Source organism: Octopus bimaculoides, chromosome 4 (genome assembly GCF_046866305.1).
Source record: "Octopus bimaculoides isolate indiv1 chromosome 4, ASM4686630v1, whole genome shotgun sequence".
Classification (NCBI taxonomy): Eukaryota; Metazoa; Mollusca; class Cephalopoda; order Octopoda; family Octopodidae; genus Octopus; species Octopus bimaculoides.
The window spans coordinates 15727031-15741889 of record NC_142931.1 but is presented as its reverse complement, the minus strand read 5'-3'; the positions used below and the strand labels follow the sequence as shown (position 1 = coordinate 15741889).

At 32.1% G+C, this 14859-nt stretch overlaps 1 protein-coding gene across 46 annotated transcripts in view; it reads left to right on the top strand.

Annotated features, from left to right (window-relative positions):
• Window positions 1-14859, top strand: part of LOC106877139 (dual specificity protein kinase CLK2) — a 107237-nt gene that overhangs the window by 81725 nt on the left and 10653 nt on the right. For 13 of the 46 annotated variants that reach the window (XM_089350366.1, XM_089350343.1, XM_089350364.1 and 10 more), the window contains 8 exons: window positions 4011-4127; window positions 5279-5369; window positions 5571-5646; window positions 6552-6646; window positions 6801-6930; window positions 8658-8740; window positions 9185-9264; window positions 11632-11722. In XM_089350366.1, the coding sequence (XP_089206492.1) occupies window positions 4011-4127; window positions 5279-5369; window positions 5571-5646; window positions 6552-6646; window positions 6801-6930; window positions 8658-8740; window positions 9185-9264; window positions 11632-11722 (763 nt within the window). Of the gene's footprint in view, window positions 1-1425; window positions 1465-4010; window positions 4128-5278; window positions 5370-5570; window positions 5647-6551; window positions 6647-6800; window positions 6931-8657; window positions 8741-9184; window positions 9265-10527; window positions 10616-11631; window positions 11723-14859 lie in introns of all 46 variants that reach the window. The other 33 variants (XM_089350365.1, XM_089350367.1, XM_089350344.1 and 30 more) reach the window with 5 other exon arrangements.

The window sequence follows — 14859 nt, the reverse complement described above, 5'->3', positions numbered from 1 at the left end:
AATTTAATGAATGTAGAATCATCAAAAAACCTGCTTTGTTATTTAAATTTATATAACAATAATTTCATAAAATTTAATGCAATATACTTGGAAATTAGAAAGTTTATTACCTGATGGAAAGTAAAGATGTACCGAGAAATCTGCATATCGATTCTCCCTCCCATGAGATATGCCATTAGAAAAAAAAAAGTTTTGACTTTCTTCAACCCCCCCCCACCCCCCCAGTAATGTGTTATTTATACAATTTTGGTTTTATGTAGTGAATATTTTGTTTATTTTTCTTAGGTTTTTCTCTTTTTGCTGTGATTTGATATACTACCAGCTTTAAAGAACCAATGTTTCAATTATTCATTCTAGTAGTACCTATTTATAGAGAGTATTTTTCCTTTGCCTTGTTATCTTGTCTGTATTCTTTTGTAATACTGTAATGAACTTAGCTAATAGGTTACTAAGCCTAACTACATCGGCCACATGATTGAAGGTTATTTCAGTTAATTTTCTGATAACATAAATATTCCCGTTGTCTAAGCAGTTTTTACCACCAGAGCCATTTTCAACAAGCTGTACAGCTACTTCAGTTCTCTCCTGCTAAGTGCCTCTATCCCCTCTCCATATACAATATATTTAGGCTGGCAGAGGGAACTAAGCTGTACACATATTACTCACCATAATAGGAGATAGTGACAAGTACTTCCCTTAGTCCTTACACTTCATATAATTTTTAGTCCCCCCCCCCCCCTCGCCGCCACCACCACCATCTCTTCCTCTTGTCTAGAAATTTGAGCTAGATTACTCTTTCCTTTTTATATGAACGTAACTAACTCATTTTAATAGTAAATGTTGTTAGATGTCTTATTTTCCCTTGTTTTGACTTAGTAAGATTGTATTTAAAAAGTAAATAAACAAAATACTGACATCTATTTTTGATAATTGATTTCTTCAATGTATAAAGTCCTAAAGATTGAGTAGCTGATGAAGAACATTTTGTTCATGCCTTTTTCAGAATAATTAATGGTGTTAAGGAATGGGAATCAAATTCTGATCTTAGTTAAATTAATATTTGGTTATAGATAATTTGTATATAATTATCATTTTGAACATTTACACAGCAAATAGCAAAAATTCTCAAGATGTTTAAAGATGATTAAATTGTTGAGATTTCACCCACTTTGCAACATTCATGTAGGTCTCCATTTACTAAGGTTAATTTTCTAACTCTCATTTTAGGTTTTAAATTAATAATCTTTTAAATTATTGGTACGTGTTCTAATAAAGCAGTTACTCTTACAACTAGTTTCTCCAACTTTTCTCCAAGTTATGGACATTAAATTTACTCAGTCACTCTCTTCACAAGCTTTCCATAAATGCATGTGCTGCAATTAATTTTGTTTGTGAAAAAGCTTTGAATTTTTGTTTTTTTGCAAGCCGACGTTCAAGATATTCCAGGCAACGCTCTCGTGGGCCGTAAGTAGTTCTATGCTGATGCAAATGGTTGTGTTAATGCTGCCAATCACACTCCATTACCCATTTCCAGCCATATCTCACAGGAATTATTTACCTGTTGTACTAATATTCTATGAGACTAATTCAAACAATTATTTTGTAATATATCTTCTTGAATGGTGTTAACAAAGTGTTATTTAGTTTCTTGTGTATTTCTACAAACTTAGAATTCTAATATTAGAACAGATTGAAATATATATTTTGTGTGAATTAAAAAAAAAAAAAAAAGTATATAAATGAAGTTGAAATCAAGTAAGTTTTGGTGAATTGTGGCCTATTTTCTCTCTCTTCTCTTGAAATATTTTATCAACATTTTACTGCATATTACAATGAGGGATATATGTTTAAGATTACTCCCTTTCTTAATACATCCTTTTATGGGTGTATTGAAATGTCTATATCAATTACATTTAGCATGGGGGAATTATACGCAATACAACATTAAAATAATTTTTTGTACCTTAATTTTGATTTCAATAATTAGTAAATACATTTGTGGATATTGCATGTTTTTCTGTTCCTTGCCTTAGTAACATTTTAATATTCTCTTCCAATTATTTAATATTTCAAAATTAAGTACATTCCTTGCTTTTCCTCCTCCTTCTGATAAAACAAGCAGTTTTATGGGATTAATCATGATGATCATACAATGTGATCCATTCTCTGGATTTTGAGTTGATTAAAAGTGCATGAACAATGAAATTTTATGTGGGGTCTCTAGTATAAAAATATTGGTTAGTATGTCATCCAGATTATTCTTTTACTGGTTTCAGTCTTTAAACTGCGACCATTCTAGGGCACTTTATTGGTTTTTGTCAATTATATTAATGTCCTTACTTATTCTTGTACTTCTTTTATAGATGTCTTTATTTAAACATCTAAATTCACCTATTGAGTTAAACTCACTAAAGGTGGATATAAATACCACATGGTACCTGCACTGATGTACACATTTGTAATTTGTTTTTTTTTTCCTTGCAAAAAAGATGCATTAGTTGTATGTAGAGGTTGGTATAATTGCATGTAGGTAAGGCAGATGATTTCCTCATACATAAAAGTTTTGTATGCTTGACTTTATATCAACAATACTTATCAGCAAGTCTAGAATAATCTACAATTATCTTTGGCTCTGACAAGCAGTGTTGGCTTGTCACTCAAGCAACCCACATGCAATTACATACACCTACAACTTCTGCAGTTTCCACCCACCAAATTTCACTCCTAGTGCATTGGTTAACCTGAAGCTAGAAGTAATTCTGTTCAAAGTGTTGAACAGTGGGTCAAACCTGGAAACATGTGGCTATGAAGTGACGCTCTTAACTGCACAACCATGCTTGATAGCTTTCTGTCATATATTTTTTTTTATCTAAATGAATGGCTTCTCTGCATTAATTAGTGGAAAATAAATTGAAAATTCAGTTAAATGTTCACATATATAAAACTATAATTTGATTGCAGTAGATTAGGCTGGGATAAATTATTTTACCACCCAATGAAGAATGTTTATGAAATTTAAAAGTTTTTGTCTTCTAATGATTTTTATTGTCAATAAAATTATTTGATAATTTGTCAGTGTGTGAAAACAAAATGTGTTGATTGTGAAGACTTGAACGAAGAATTAATTCCTTCATAGTTTGGATTTCAGTTCTAGAAATGTTAAAAGTAGACAGTTTAGTATTATATATTCTTGAATGGGCTCTATCTGGGTATTTATTGAGTATACTAGTTTCCTTGTTATATAGGATGTTTATCTTGTTGTTTGACCCCCGAGTCAGCTTTGATTGAGAAGGCTTATGATCAAAAATCTACTCAATCAAGATTGAAGCATTCTAAACATAACTATCCTATTGTTTTCTATGCACAGTGTACCTAGGACCATACTGTTTAATGTGTTGTCTAAGGTGGTATGGTGGAATTTGAGAGTGATTTAGCTGCTAATTCTTAGCCTCCTGGATAACCAGTCTCCATCATTTTTCTTCAACTAAACAGCCTGATGTTGATGGACGTGTCCACAGGATGTATTATTTTCTGTTCATTTCCAAAGAGATGAAATTATATCAATGTTCTCATTCATTTTTAGTGTTAGCATGTTCTACAGTACCAGTTACGCTGATGTGATTAATCAGCTTGTAATTTCCTGAACATGTTATCCTCATGGTATTACTGGTATTCAGTTCAAGAGATGTTGTTGTGGTCTGGCATTTCAGTCATCATTTTGTATATCTAGAACTATGTTGCCCAGTGTGTCCTTCTTTCTTAAGGCAGTATGGTGTGATTAAAGAAATGGTTGCTATTTTTAGCACATTGAGAATGACCACACAACCATTGAAGTGTTGTTGGTGATTGTTATTAATAAGAGCTTTTCATTATGAGATTTTTCTGCTCATTTTTCCAAAAGAATTTTCTTATGGGACATGTATTTTATGAGAGTTTCGTCCCCCCCTCCCCCAAATCCCACCTCTATTGTTGGCAACTTTTATTCATAATTGTTTCACGTTTCTTTTCAGAAATGGTCAAATAGCTGCTTTGAAAATTATAAAAAATGTTGAAAAATATCGAGAGGCTGCAAAGTTAGAGATCAATGTTCTTGAGAAGTTAAAAGAAAAGGATCCAGAAGGCAAATAGTTAGTACTTTCTGTCTGTCTTTCTCTCTCTCTCTTTCTCTCTCTCTCTCTCTCTCTCTCTCTCTCTCTCTCTCTCTCTCTCTCTCTGTCGTCTCTTACTCTCTCTGTCTTTCTTTGTGTGTGTGTGTGTGTGTATCCAAATACACTGCAAGGTAATGACTAAATTTGTGTTTCATTTAGAAAATTACTGTTTGAAGGGAAAATGATGTTCAAGATAGATTAGTAGTGGGGTGGTGGTGTATGGGGGATATATGTGACTTTCTTCATCTCTCTGGCAAAGCAAGTCATAGCAGGAGGAGAATAGCTTGAAGTAAGATTAAGGTAGAAAATTCCAAGTAGCAGAGTATTGGTGTAATTGTAGTAAACTTAGGTAAACTGAAAGAGAAACAGCTGGAAGAATTAGTTGGTACAAGGTGGGGATACGTTTTTTTTTCTTTAATCCTAGTTTTATTATCTATTAGTAATTTTAATATTTAAAAAAAAACAAAAAAACAAGTCACAGTTCAACCCAGACCATTAATCTGATTCCATAAGTAAAATGTCAGCTGAACAATATAGAATAAATCAATACAAGTCTTGTATTTAATGGATTGGCATCAACTCAATTTGCATGTGTGTGTATATGTGTGTATGTATATACACACGCACACGTACACGCGCACACACACACACACACACACATTTTATTATTATTTTTTTTTGTAACTGTTTAAAGTTAGATTTTAACCAGAGGTGAACCTTCAGCTTCTCTTTGTACATAGATGCATTATGCATCATGGTAAACTCCCTGCTACTTATGTCAGAGCATATTTTAAAAATCAAAGCTGTAAACAGAATACATACAGTATGTATATACTCTCCTTTTAACAGTCCCATACAAAATGTAAAATTTATATTATTATTTAATTTATTTATGCTCAATTATGTCTTAAACATGCAGTTCATGCGTTGCATTCATGCAGGAAACATTGCAACTTGTTTGCATGTGCATACATAAATATGAAAGAGTTGAATCTGAAATGTAAAATTTTCCAAAAACTTTTGAAATAAAGGTCTGGGGAGTGAATAGGATTATTGCATAAGGATTTTTTCTTCTTTTTCTCTTTGTCTAGACACAGTTTGTAAGTTTAAATTTATAATTTCTTTTTCAGTTTGTGTGTACGGATGCTGGATTGGTTCGATTATCATGGGCATATGTGTATAGCATTTGATATGCTTGGTCTTAGTGTATTTGATTTTTTGGTAAGTTACAGAAAAATGAGTTCTTTTACCAAATTTAATTTGCTATGTTTAATATTTAAATTTTTTTTTTTTTTTTTTTAATCTTTTAATTTTAATTGGTGGTGGTGTGGGTAATATGCCTAAGATGTGAGATTTATATTATTAGTCTGCATACGTCTGCACATGTTACTTAATGCAATTTTAAAAACTTTTCTTCTGCAGAAAGACAACACTTATTATCCATATCCTCTCGATCAAGTTCGAAATATCTCCTATCAGTTGTGCTATGCAGTAAATTGTAAGTTTCAATAAATTTCTGTTTTTATAATCCATGAACCTTTTCATTTTTCATGTAGTCAGGGGAACAAGGTGTATCTGTGACTTTTGTAATGCTTTGCAAGACTGAAATTGATATGATTGCTGTTTAGCTTGAATAACTGTCAGTTGATATCCATAGGGAAAACATTGGTGAGCTGGCTGAATTGTTACCATATTGGACAAAATGCTAAGCATTTCTTGTGGTTCGCTACATTTTGAGTTCAAATCTCACCAAGGCCAACTTTATCTTTCATCCCCTTGGGGGGGGGGGGGGGGGGGCTGATAAAATAAAATACCAGACTAGTACTGGGTCAATGTAATTGACTTCCTCTTTTCTCAAAAAAATTGCCGGCCTTGAGCCCCTACCATGGACTGGCGTCCCATTCAGGGAGAGTATTGTAATCTCAGTTACTCATGTGCCATTGAAACCAGCTAACTGGACTTGTGAGTCCTGAGGCTCAAGGCGGGGTTGAAGGCATAGGTAGGAAGGGTTGCTGTTCTGGGAAGATAAGGTTAGTTGGATGAGAAATGGTGGGGGTGGGATATGCACCCAGGTGTCTCTGTAGGGTACTAGCGGTTGTAGTGGTGGCAGAAAGGACAGATTGATGAGAAAGGTTTGATTAACGTAGACTTATTCCTGGAGTTTTACTTTGATGAATACATTTATTTTACATCTTACCAATTGAATTAGTTTTCATTCTTAGATTATAATTTAACAATAAAATTTTCCCATATGGGTCTTTTCTTTATTTCAGTAAGCAAATATTTAATTCGTTCAAACTAAAATGGTTAGAATTATTAAATGGTTAGTTTATTTTGATTATAAAGTTATAATCTCTGTGTGTTTGTACAAAACAGTAAATAGCCTTTTCCCCTCTTTTTTAGTCCTCCATGAGAACCAGCTCACGCATACAGACTTGAAACCAGAAAACATACTTTTCGTTAACTCCGATTTTGAAGTATCATATAATGCTAAAAAGGTAATATTGTTTTTATCTGCATCTATATAATAATAATAATAATAATAATAATAATAATAATCAATCTGTACATAATTGAGAGCATGTGCTTGATTGTAATTATTTTCTCATGAAATATGTTTTTCATCTTTGTTTCGTATTTTACATTTTCTAGAGGCGAGATATGCGGAGAGTAAAAAATACAGATATAAGATTAATAGACTTTGGATCTGCAACATTTGATCATGAACACCACAGCACTATTGTATCAACGAGGCATTATAGAGCTCCTGAAGTTATTTTGGGTAAGTGTATTATGGTTTTCTTTTACTTGGGAATTGCTAGCCTTGTTTACATTTATTGCAGTTTTATAGATAGTTTCTCAGACGATACAAAAGGAATTAATTTGTAACAGCTGGAGAAGTATCGATCGAAAATGATGAGCTTGATAAATGAACTCAACTTCAGACACAATTCAATTGCCAGTACATGACTGATTCATCATTGATACTCTATCCATCCATTCAGAAACTTAGAACTTAAAAAGAATTAAATGGTGAAAGTTTGGAAAATGGGTCTTGGACATTTTGAAAATATAAAAATGTTTTATCACCACCACCCACTTATATGAAGTGTTAGTCTTTATTGCTTGTTATTTTAATTGTACTTTCTGGAGTGTTGTGGTTTCTCCAGTAGAAGTTCCATATTACAGTTGAAGTAGTGAAATTACTTTAATTTGAATGGGTTTAGATTTGAAACTTTTGGAATAAAACTTAGTTAGTTTGGTAAAAGCAATACACATTCACTTTGGAATGTGGTTGGTTCCCTATTGAAAATGTTGCCCTGCTGGAGCCCACATTCTGGATTCACCAGATGCTGATGTAATGATTCTAATGATACTTGAGCATTAAAGTTGTTATGAATCATTTACCTTTTTTTGTGAGCATAAATGGGACAACTTGCTGACGAGTTCAGTGCAACTGTAAGTCTTGTTTCTGAGATCAATACACTTAGCTCTCAACAGATAGATTTACCTGGTTTTAAGTATTGCAGCTTTGGTGATTCATCATCATCATCATCATCATCGTTGTTTAATGTTCGTGTTCCATGCTAGCATGGGTGGGATGATTTCACAAGAGCCGGCCAGGCAGAAGCCTGCACCGGACTTCTGTGACTGTTTTGGCAGGAATTTTACAGCTGGTTGTCCTTCCTAACACCATCCACTCAGCAGAGTGGACTTAGTGCTTTTTACGTGGCACAAGTACAGTTAAGGTCAGTTTTGGCAAGGTTTTTACAGCTGGATGCCCTTCCAAACACCAACCACTTTACAGTGTGGACTGGGTGCTTTTAAGTAGCACCTGCACTGATAGGGTCACCAAGTACTTGCAAGACAAAAAAAAAAAAAAACACTTTCAAGAGGAAGTGATCTTGTGTCGGATGATGAAAGGCTATAGTGAGACAGAGACACAGAAACAGGTTTCTTGCTGTTGAAGAAGTACAAGGTTACCTGGCTGAAGAGAGAGAGAGATCTGTGTACCAACTTAGATTCTTCACCTGGGTTAAGTTGCTACAATAACTGGAAGTGAACATCAACTATATGTATACTTGAGGTTTTGAGAACAAATGTAGCCTGATGAGCTAGGACGTCATAGTAGCTGTAGAAACCATGCCAAAGCAGTCACTGGAGCAAGTTCTGTCAAACCACCCAACCCATGCCAGCATGGAATACGAACATTAAATGATGTTAGTTTTAAATTCCATAAATCTTGGTTGAAACCTTTCAATGAAATTTTCTTTGCTGACTTTGTCTCATACAAAGACTGACCTTGATCTTAAATAAGAAGTAAAGCTAGATTTAATCAGCCCTTACATTAAGAATTTTTTTTCTTGCAATGATTTGTATTTATCTATCAATACTTCTTTGTATTTATATGTATGCCAACATGGAAGGCAGACATTAAAAAAAGATGATATCTCTGTGTCTCTGCAATAATTTTCTGCATAACTGATATTTTTCTCTTTGTAATTTTAGAATTAGGTTGGTCTCAACCCTGTGATGTGTGGAGTATAGGTTGTATCATGTTTGAGCTATACACAGGATACACATTATTTCAGGTAAATTGCTTTAATGCTTATTTTTTTAATGTTTATTAAATTATATAATAGTATGATGTTTATTAATTAAACTTTTTGCCTGTCAAAGTTACACTTACTTGCTATTTGCTATTTTGCGAGTATTCTTTTCAGCCTCTATATGAATTTTATCCTGAATTTGATTTTACTGTAATTCTTGCAAACCATTATGACTATTACTGTTGTTCTATAGTCAATAGAATAGGCAACATTATTGATTTAGTTTTGTATATTTTCTTGAAATTATACATAGACATGCTGACATGTATTTTTGTTTTTTAATTCTACTTCTTAGCAAAATGTTATTTTTTTAAAATATATATTATACTTGTTAATCTTTGTATTTTGTCTTAAATATATTTAGTGTGAACACACAATTAACCTTGTATTGGCTGCTTTGACATTTACTTTTTTGTTTTGGGTTAGACACATGACAATAAGGAGCATTTGGCAATGATGGAACGGATACTGGGCAGTATACCATATCGGATGGCAAAAAGATCTCGGTAAGCTTATTGACTTAAAGTTAATAATATTGGACATTAGAAAGGATGGTTATAGAACAAAAATCTAACTTAAATAGGTGAAATAATATTTTAATTGATAAACTGTGATTATTTTATAAATATATTTTTTCTAACTTTAAATTTGACAGTAATATTGGGTGGGGTGGGGTGTTGCATAATGAATCATTAACATTTATTACAACATATATTACTTTAATTGTTAAGCAATTATATTTTCAAAAGTGTATCATGACATTTCATATTGGTGTTTCTTTTTATTATCTTTCTCCCTAATTTAATTAGTCCAAATTTCATAAAGAAATTTTCCTGTAATTGATATTTATGTTTGATGTGCAGCAGAAATACATAGGTATTTATTTCTAAAAGTAGTTCAGTGAACTCTTGGAATCAGTCCAACTTTAGAATATTAATATTGTAAATTATTGTTAAAGTGTATATATATATATATATATATATATGCTACATCAGTGCATAAATGCTAGGAGATAAAAGCATGCTAGATTTTTTTAGGGTATTAATTTCTTATATAATTCAATAGGGTTAGATACAATTAATAATGTAGGGATAGAATATAGCAATGTAATTACCTGCTTATTAAAAGAATGCAGAAATGTTGAAATGTACACAAGATGTCAATAAAAGTTGTATTGACAATATGATAAAATGATTTCATAAATTAGTTTATAAGGTAGTGTCATGGCTCAAATATGATAAAATGTAATTACTTGCATATCAAACAACTTCAAGCAAATTTTTTGTTTTTATAACAAAGTCCTGTTATAACCGATCTTTTAAACTTTAAATTGCATTTTATGAACTGTAGCATTGTTGGTTACAGTTTTCCAGTGGGATAATCATTGGTTCACTGTCTGTGAGAGTGACAAGAGGCTGTCAGTGGAACTTTGGCTGAACAAATAAATACAAATTATTTTTGTGTAAAAGCACCAGTTTATTTGTTTCTTCAAAGTGCAATTAACAAAAAAAAAAAAGAAAAGAAAAGACAATTTACATGGAATGTATTTTGTATTCCTGTTGTAATATTTAGTAGATTTAAAATGATTCTGTGGCATCTTGTGCAATTTACATTGAGTAAATATTACATGAGTCAAAGACATTGTTGATTTTGAAACACAAGTTTAAAGAAAATTCATAAATGATGATTTATTTTCAAATTATAATAACCCTGAAGTAAACTTTAATTATAATAAAATTCACTTGTCATTTTGTTCCTATTGTTTTAAGAACAAATTACTTCTGGCATGGTCGCCTTGATTGGGACTCGACTACTTCTGCTGGGAGATATGTAAGGGAGAACTGTAAACCACTTTATGTAAGTACATGCTCAGCCTTCTCTGTAACTACTACCATAAGTGCACTATAGTGCATGACTTACTATTTTCCAACTGTAAGAAACCACTGAAGTGTATGATGTTTGGGCAATGTGCCAGCAGGTAACAACTAATTTGTTCACAACACTTTTGGTGTGTTGTCTTGTAGGTAATAAATACATTTCTAAACTTAAACTCTTTCTAATGTAAAATCTCTTCGTTGAAAACAAGCTTCGTTTTTTGGGGGATAAACAAAATTGCCAAGTTTCATTTATTTATGTGTCAACTTAATAAAAAAAATGTCCTAAAATATACAAATTATTTTCTCAAGGTGATCTTTTCCAAAATTTTCTAAGGTTATATCTGAAGAAGTAAAAATCTTATCTTGTAAGCCTTCTTTGGGAGGTGACACTGATATTTCTAGAATAGTTATATTTTGGTTTAACTCTATTTTAATCCATTCCTGACTAGATAGTTTTCCATGTACTCTTTCAATAATCTTAATTCACAATTTTTTTATTTAAGCTCAGCACTTAAAATCTTTTCACTGGGGACTAATGTTGTTTACTTGCTTGTTCAAATTTCCTTTCAATTGTTTCTTCAGTTAGCCATTTAAATTTGGTAGTAGTTGCCAGTGGGGCAATGCATGTGTTTTGTGGATCCTTGAATCTGCCTGCAAGTTCTGTTTGTATTTTTATTCTTCTGACCAAACTTCTAATTTGTTATTTATTAATCTCCCAGCATATTTAGTACAAGCTCTTGGTAACAACCCAAGTTCCCACCCCATAAATTTTTGTCTCTTTAGTTGATTAGTTTACCACTTTTCTTTTTGCTGCCAGCATTCATAATTTGTTTCAATACTAATATAACTTACCTTTTATTAGTTGTTTCCATTGAACTGAATGTAGTTTGACTTGGGTAGCATGCTGCATGGCTATTCTCATTAGCTCATACGGCTTTGTTTGTTTGTTTGTTTTTCTAATCCCTAACCCCACACTCCCCATATTTATCTCCAAAGAAAAAGCAAGTATTTCTACCATGGGAAACTGGACTGGGATGAAAAAAACTCATCTGGGCGGTATATTCGGGAAAATTGCAAACCACTTAAGGTGAGTAACAAGTTATTTAGCTGATTCCTTTTCAAAATGTGTTTAACCTATGGGAGGAGGAGGAGGAGGGGAATCAAAGTTAATATTTTACAATTTTTGTAAACATAGTGGATTTGTAATTTACAAATCTCCTTTTAACATTCGATTGTTCCAGATAGTGGATTGGCAGAAATTAGATGAGTTTAAGACAAATGCCTTGTGGTATATTGTTATGATTCTTTACAAAGCCTGCCGAGTCTTCTGGGACTGATAAAATGGTATCAGTCAAGTAACATGGGTCATTTATAAACCTCACTAGGATTTGTGTTTATGTTAGGAATGAAGGCAACAACTTAATATGTAAACAGAATACACACACTCACACACACACACTTATGTGTATGTATATATATATATATATATATATATATATATATATAGTTGAAATTTATGGAAAAACAAAAGACAAAGATAGGTGTATGAACAACAAGCAGGTGTATTAGTTTGGCGCTTGGGAAAGTGAGAAAGTCTTTTACGCTTTGAGCCTATGCTTTTCAACAGAAAGGAATAAGAGGAAAGAAACAGAGAGAGAATAAAAAAAAGCTTGTGGATTTAGCGATCAATTATATATATATATATATATATATATATATATATATATATATATATATATATATATATATGTATGTACATGTACAGCCGCAGAATGTGTTTGTGCAAGTGCATATAATGAGCAAAACACTAGAGCTTGTTGCACAATCAATACTTCTATTGTTTTTAGCTCTAATGTTAATAACATATGTAACACTTGTATCAATACAATTAGACTAGTAATTCTACTTTTTAATTATCTCATGTCTTTTAGCTCTGCCAGCAGCAATAACAGCAACTTAATATGCATTTTTCCATACTTCTGTGGGCTGGGAGGATATGCATATTAGCATACTTCTCGATTTTTTTTTTTGCCCTGTTTTATTTTTCTTTTCTTAGCATGCATAATCTATACACATCATATCCTTGTCTTTATTGCAACAACTAATCCTCTTGGATGTAGTTACTTCCTCAATCCACTTTCATTTTGGTTCTAGTTTGTGTTCATATCCAATGAATTATAGGTTGTTCCTCCCTTTTTATATTGTAAGAAAAAGTTGTCTTTGTTGATTTGAAATTACTCCAGTATCTAACAGGTTTTGTTATCAATAAAACTACTATCCGCTTACTGCAACAGACATTGAGCTATTATTTACTCTGCCCCTAAGACATACTAGTATTTCTCAAGGCCTATTCAGACAATCTTTGGTCCTTAACCAATTGGACTGTTGGTTGTACTAATGCAAGAGGTAGATTTTAAAATTGTTTGTAGCATTAATCAAGCTATTCTATATCCATTGAATATATTTGCATACATAATATTGAGCCCCTTTCAGTTTTTAATAATGAATCTGAATGTTTTTCTAATTAACGTTTGTAACATTCTACTCGTTACTTATGCTCTAATTTTCACTATATTCACCTTGAGTTAGTATCTGGAACTTAAACCCTTCTGTTTCAACTTCATGTTTTTGGTTGATCTTAATTGACTGTGACAAGGTTTTCATTGCTTACAAAGGAGGCTTATTTCAACTTAGAACTTTTAATTCCATCCTAATATCCCCCACACCTCATTAACCCATTAATTACTAGTATAACAAATCTGCTTTCCCCCAACAATTTCTCTTGTATTGTTTATTTTGGAGGTAAGGCTTACTCCTGTATTTCAAATTGTCTTAACATTATAAACATCCTTCCCAGACTACATTCAGGAAAGAGCCACCTGATTGATTGGCATAAAGTTATTCACTCTAGCCTCTGGCCCACATGTGTACTGTCGCCTCTCTGCCTCACTCAGGCACTCCCATCTCACTCACCTCTCCTTTTCCCATCATCCTTGCTGTGCTCTGTCCTTTCTGTCCCCTTAAAGTTAACCCTCTGGAACTTGCAGCTTGATTATGTTTCTCACAGGTGTTGGCATCAATTCCACTATTCTAGGAACTCGTGTGCCTTGTTCCTTCCTCCAGATCCAACAAGTTAAAAACCAATAGATTCAGGCCCCTCCGAATGTTGGACTCGTTTCTGAAAAACTAGTTTTTTTTTGTCTAACATCTCCTGCTCCCAGAAAATTCAAGATTTTAAACAGGAGGAAAAATTAGATTATTGGATGAAAATTGCTTATTAAATTAGGTCTAAAATTTAAAAAAAAGACAAAAAACAAAATTGACTTTTATTACACATTTTTCCACAATAAATTTTTTCTTTGGCATGTTTCTGTTTATTTCAAAAAGCATGGGGGCTAAATGAAAAATTTTTTTTACATTATTTTCTTCTTGCACAGAAATCAAATTAAAAATTTTTGTGTGATTTTATTTTTTAGACCTTTCTCTTGTTTTTTTTTTGTCTCTTTTATATACATGTATTTTTACTGTTTTATGTTATAACGTGTTTTTAAATAACTTCATTGTATGTAATCACCCAATTGTCTTTTTAAATGAATTTTGTTCCATTGTTTTGCATATTTAGAAGCTATTTTTATTTTCAAATGATTAATAATTTGCCATTTTCGCATGGCTACTGCTTTTACTTTTCACAAGCTAGCGGCTTAAACTTTGTTTCGAGTTAATATATAATTAAACAGAATACCTTATATTTTTTGCAACATTGACAACTTCTGAACTTGTGTATGGCAAACAATAACAGTAAATCATTTATTTAACAAAAATCGTCTTTTATGTGAGGATAAATGTTTTTACTGTCAAATAGCATGACTCGTCTCGTCACTTATATTTTTGACATTCCATTTAAAATTCATTATACAGAGCCCATTTACAGATTCATAAAACTTTTTCTTTGCATCCATTTGTCTTTTTTTAAAAATATTAATTGCCCCACAGGAAGACAATTTAGAATATTTCATGATTAAAAGAAATTTTTCCTTTGATTAGAATACTTAAAATGTAAAGATTATGTGTTTTGTGCAACTTATAAATCCTATATGACTGATGGAACAAATGATGTAATAAGCAAAAGATGAATCAAACACTATTTTTCATGGGGTACCTTCTCTCTAGTCTGTTTTTTTTCTTTTTCTTCCCTTCTTCTAAATAGTTAGAATTTACGTACCT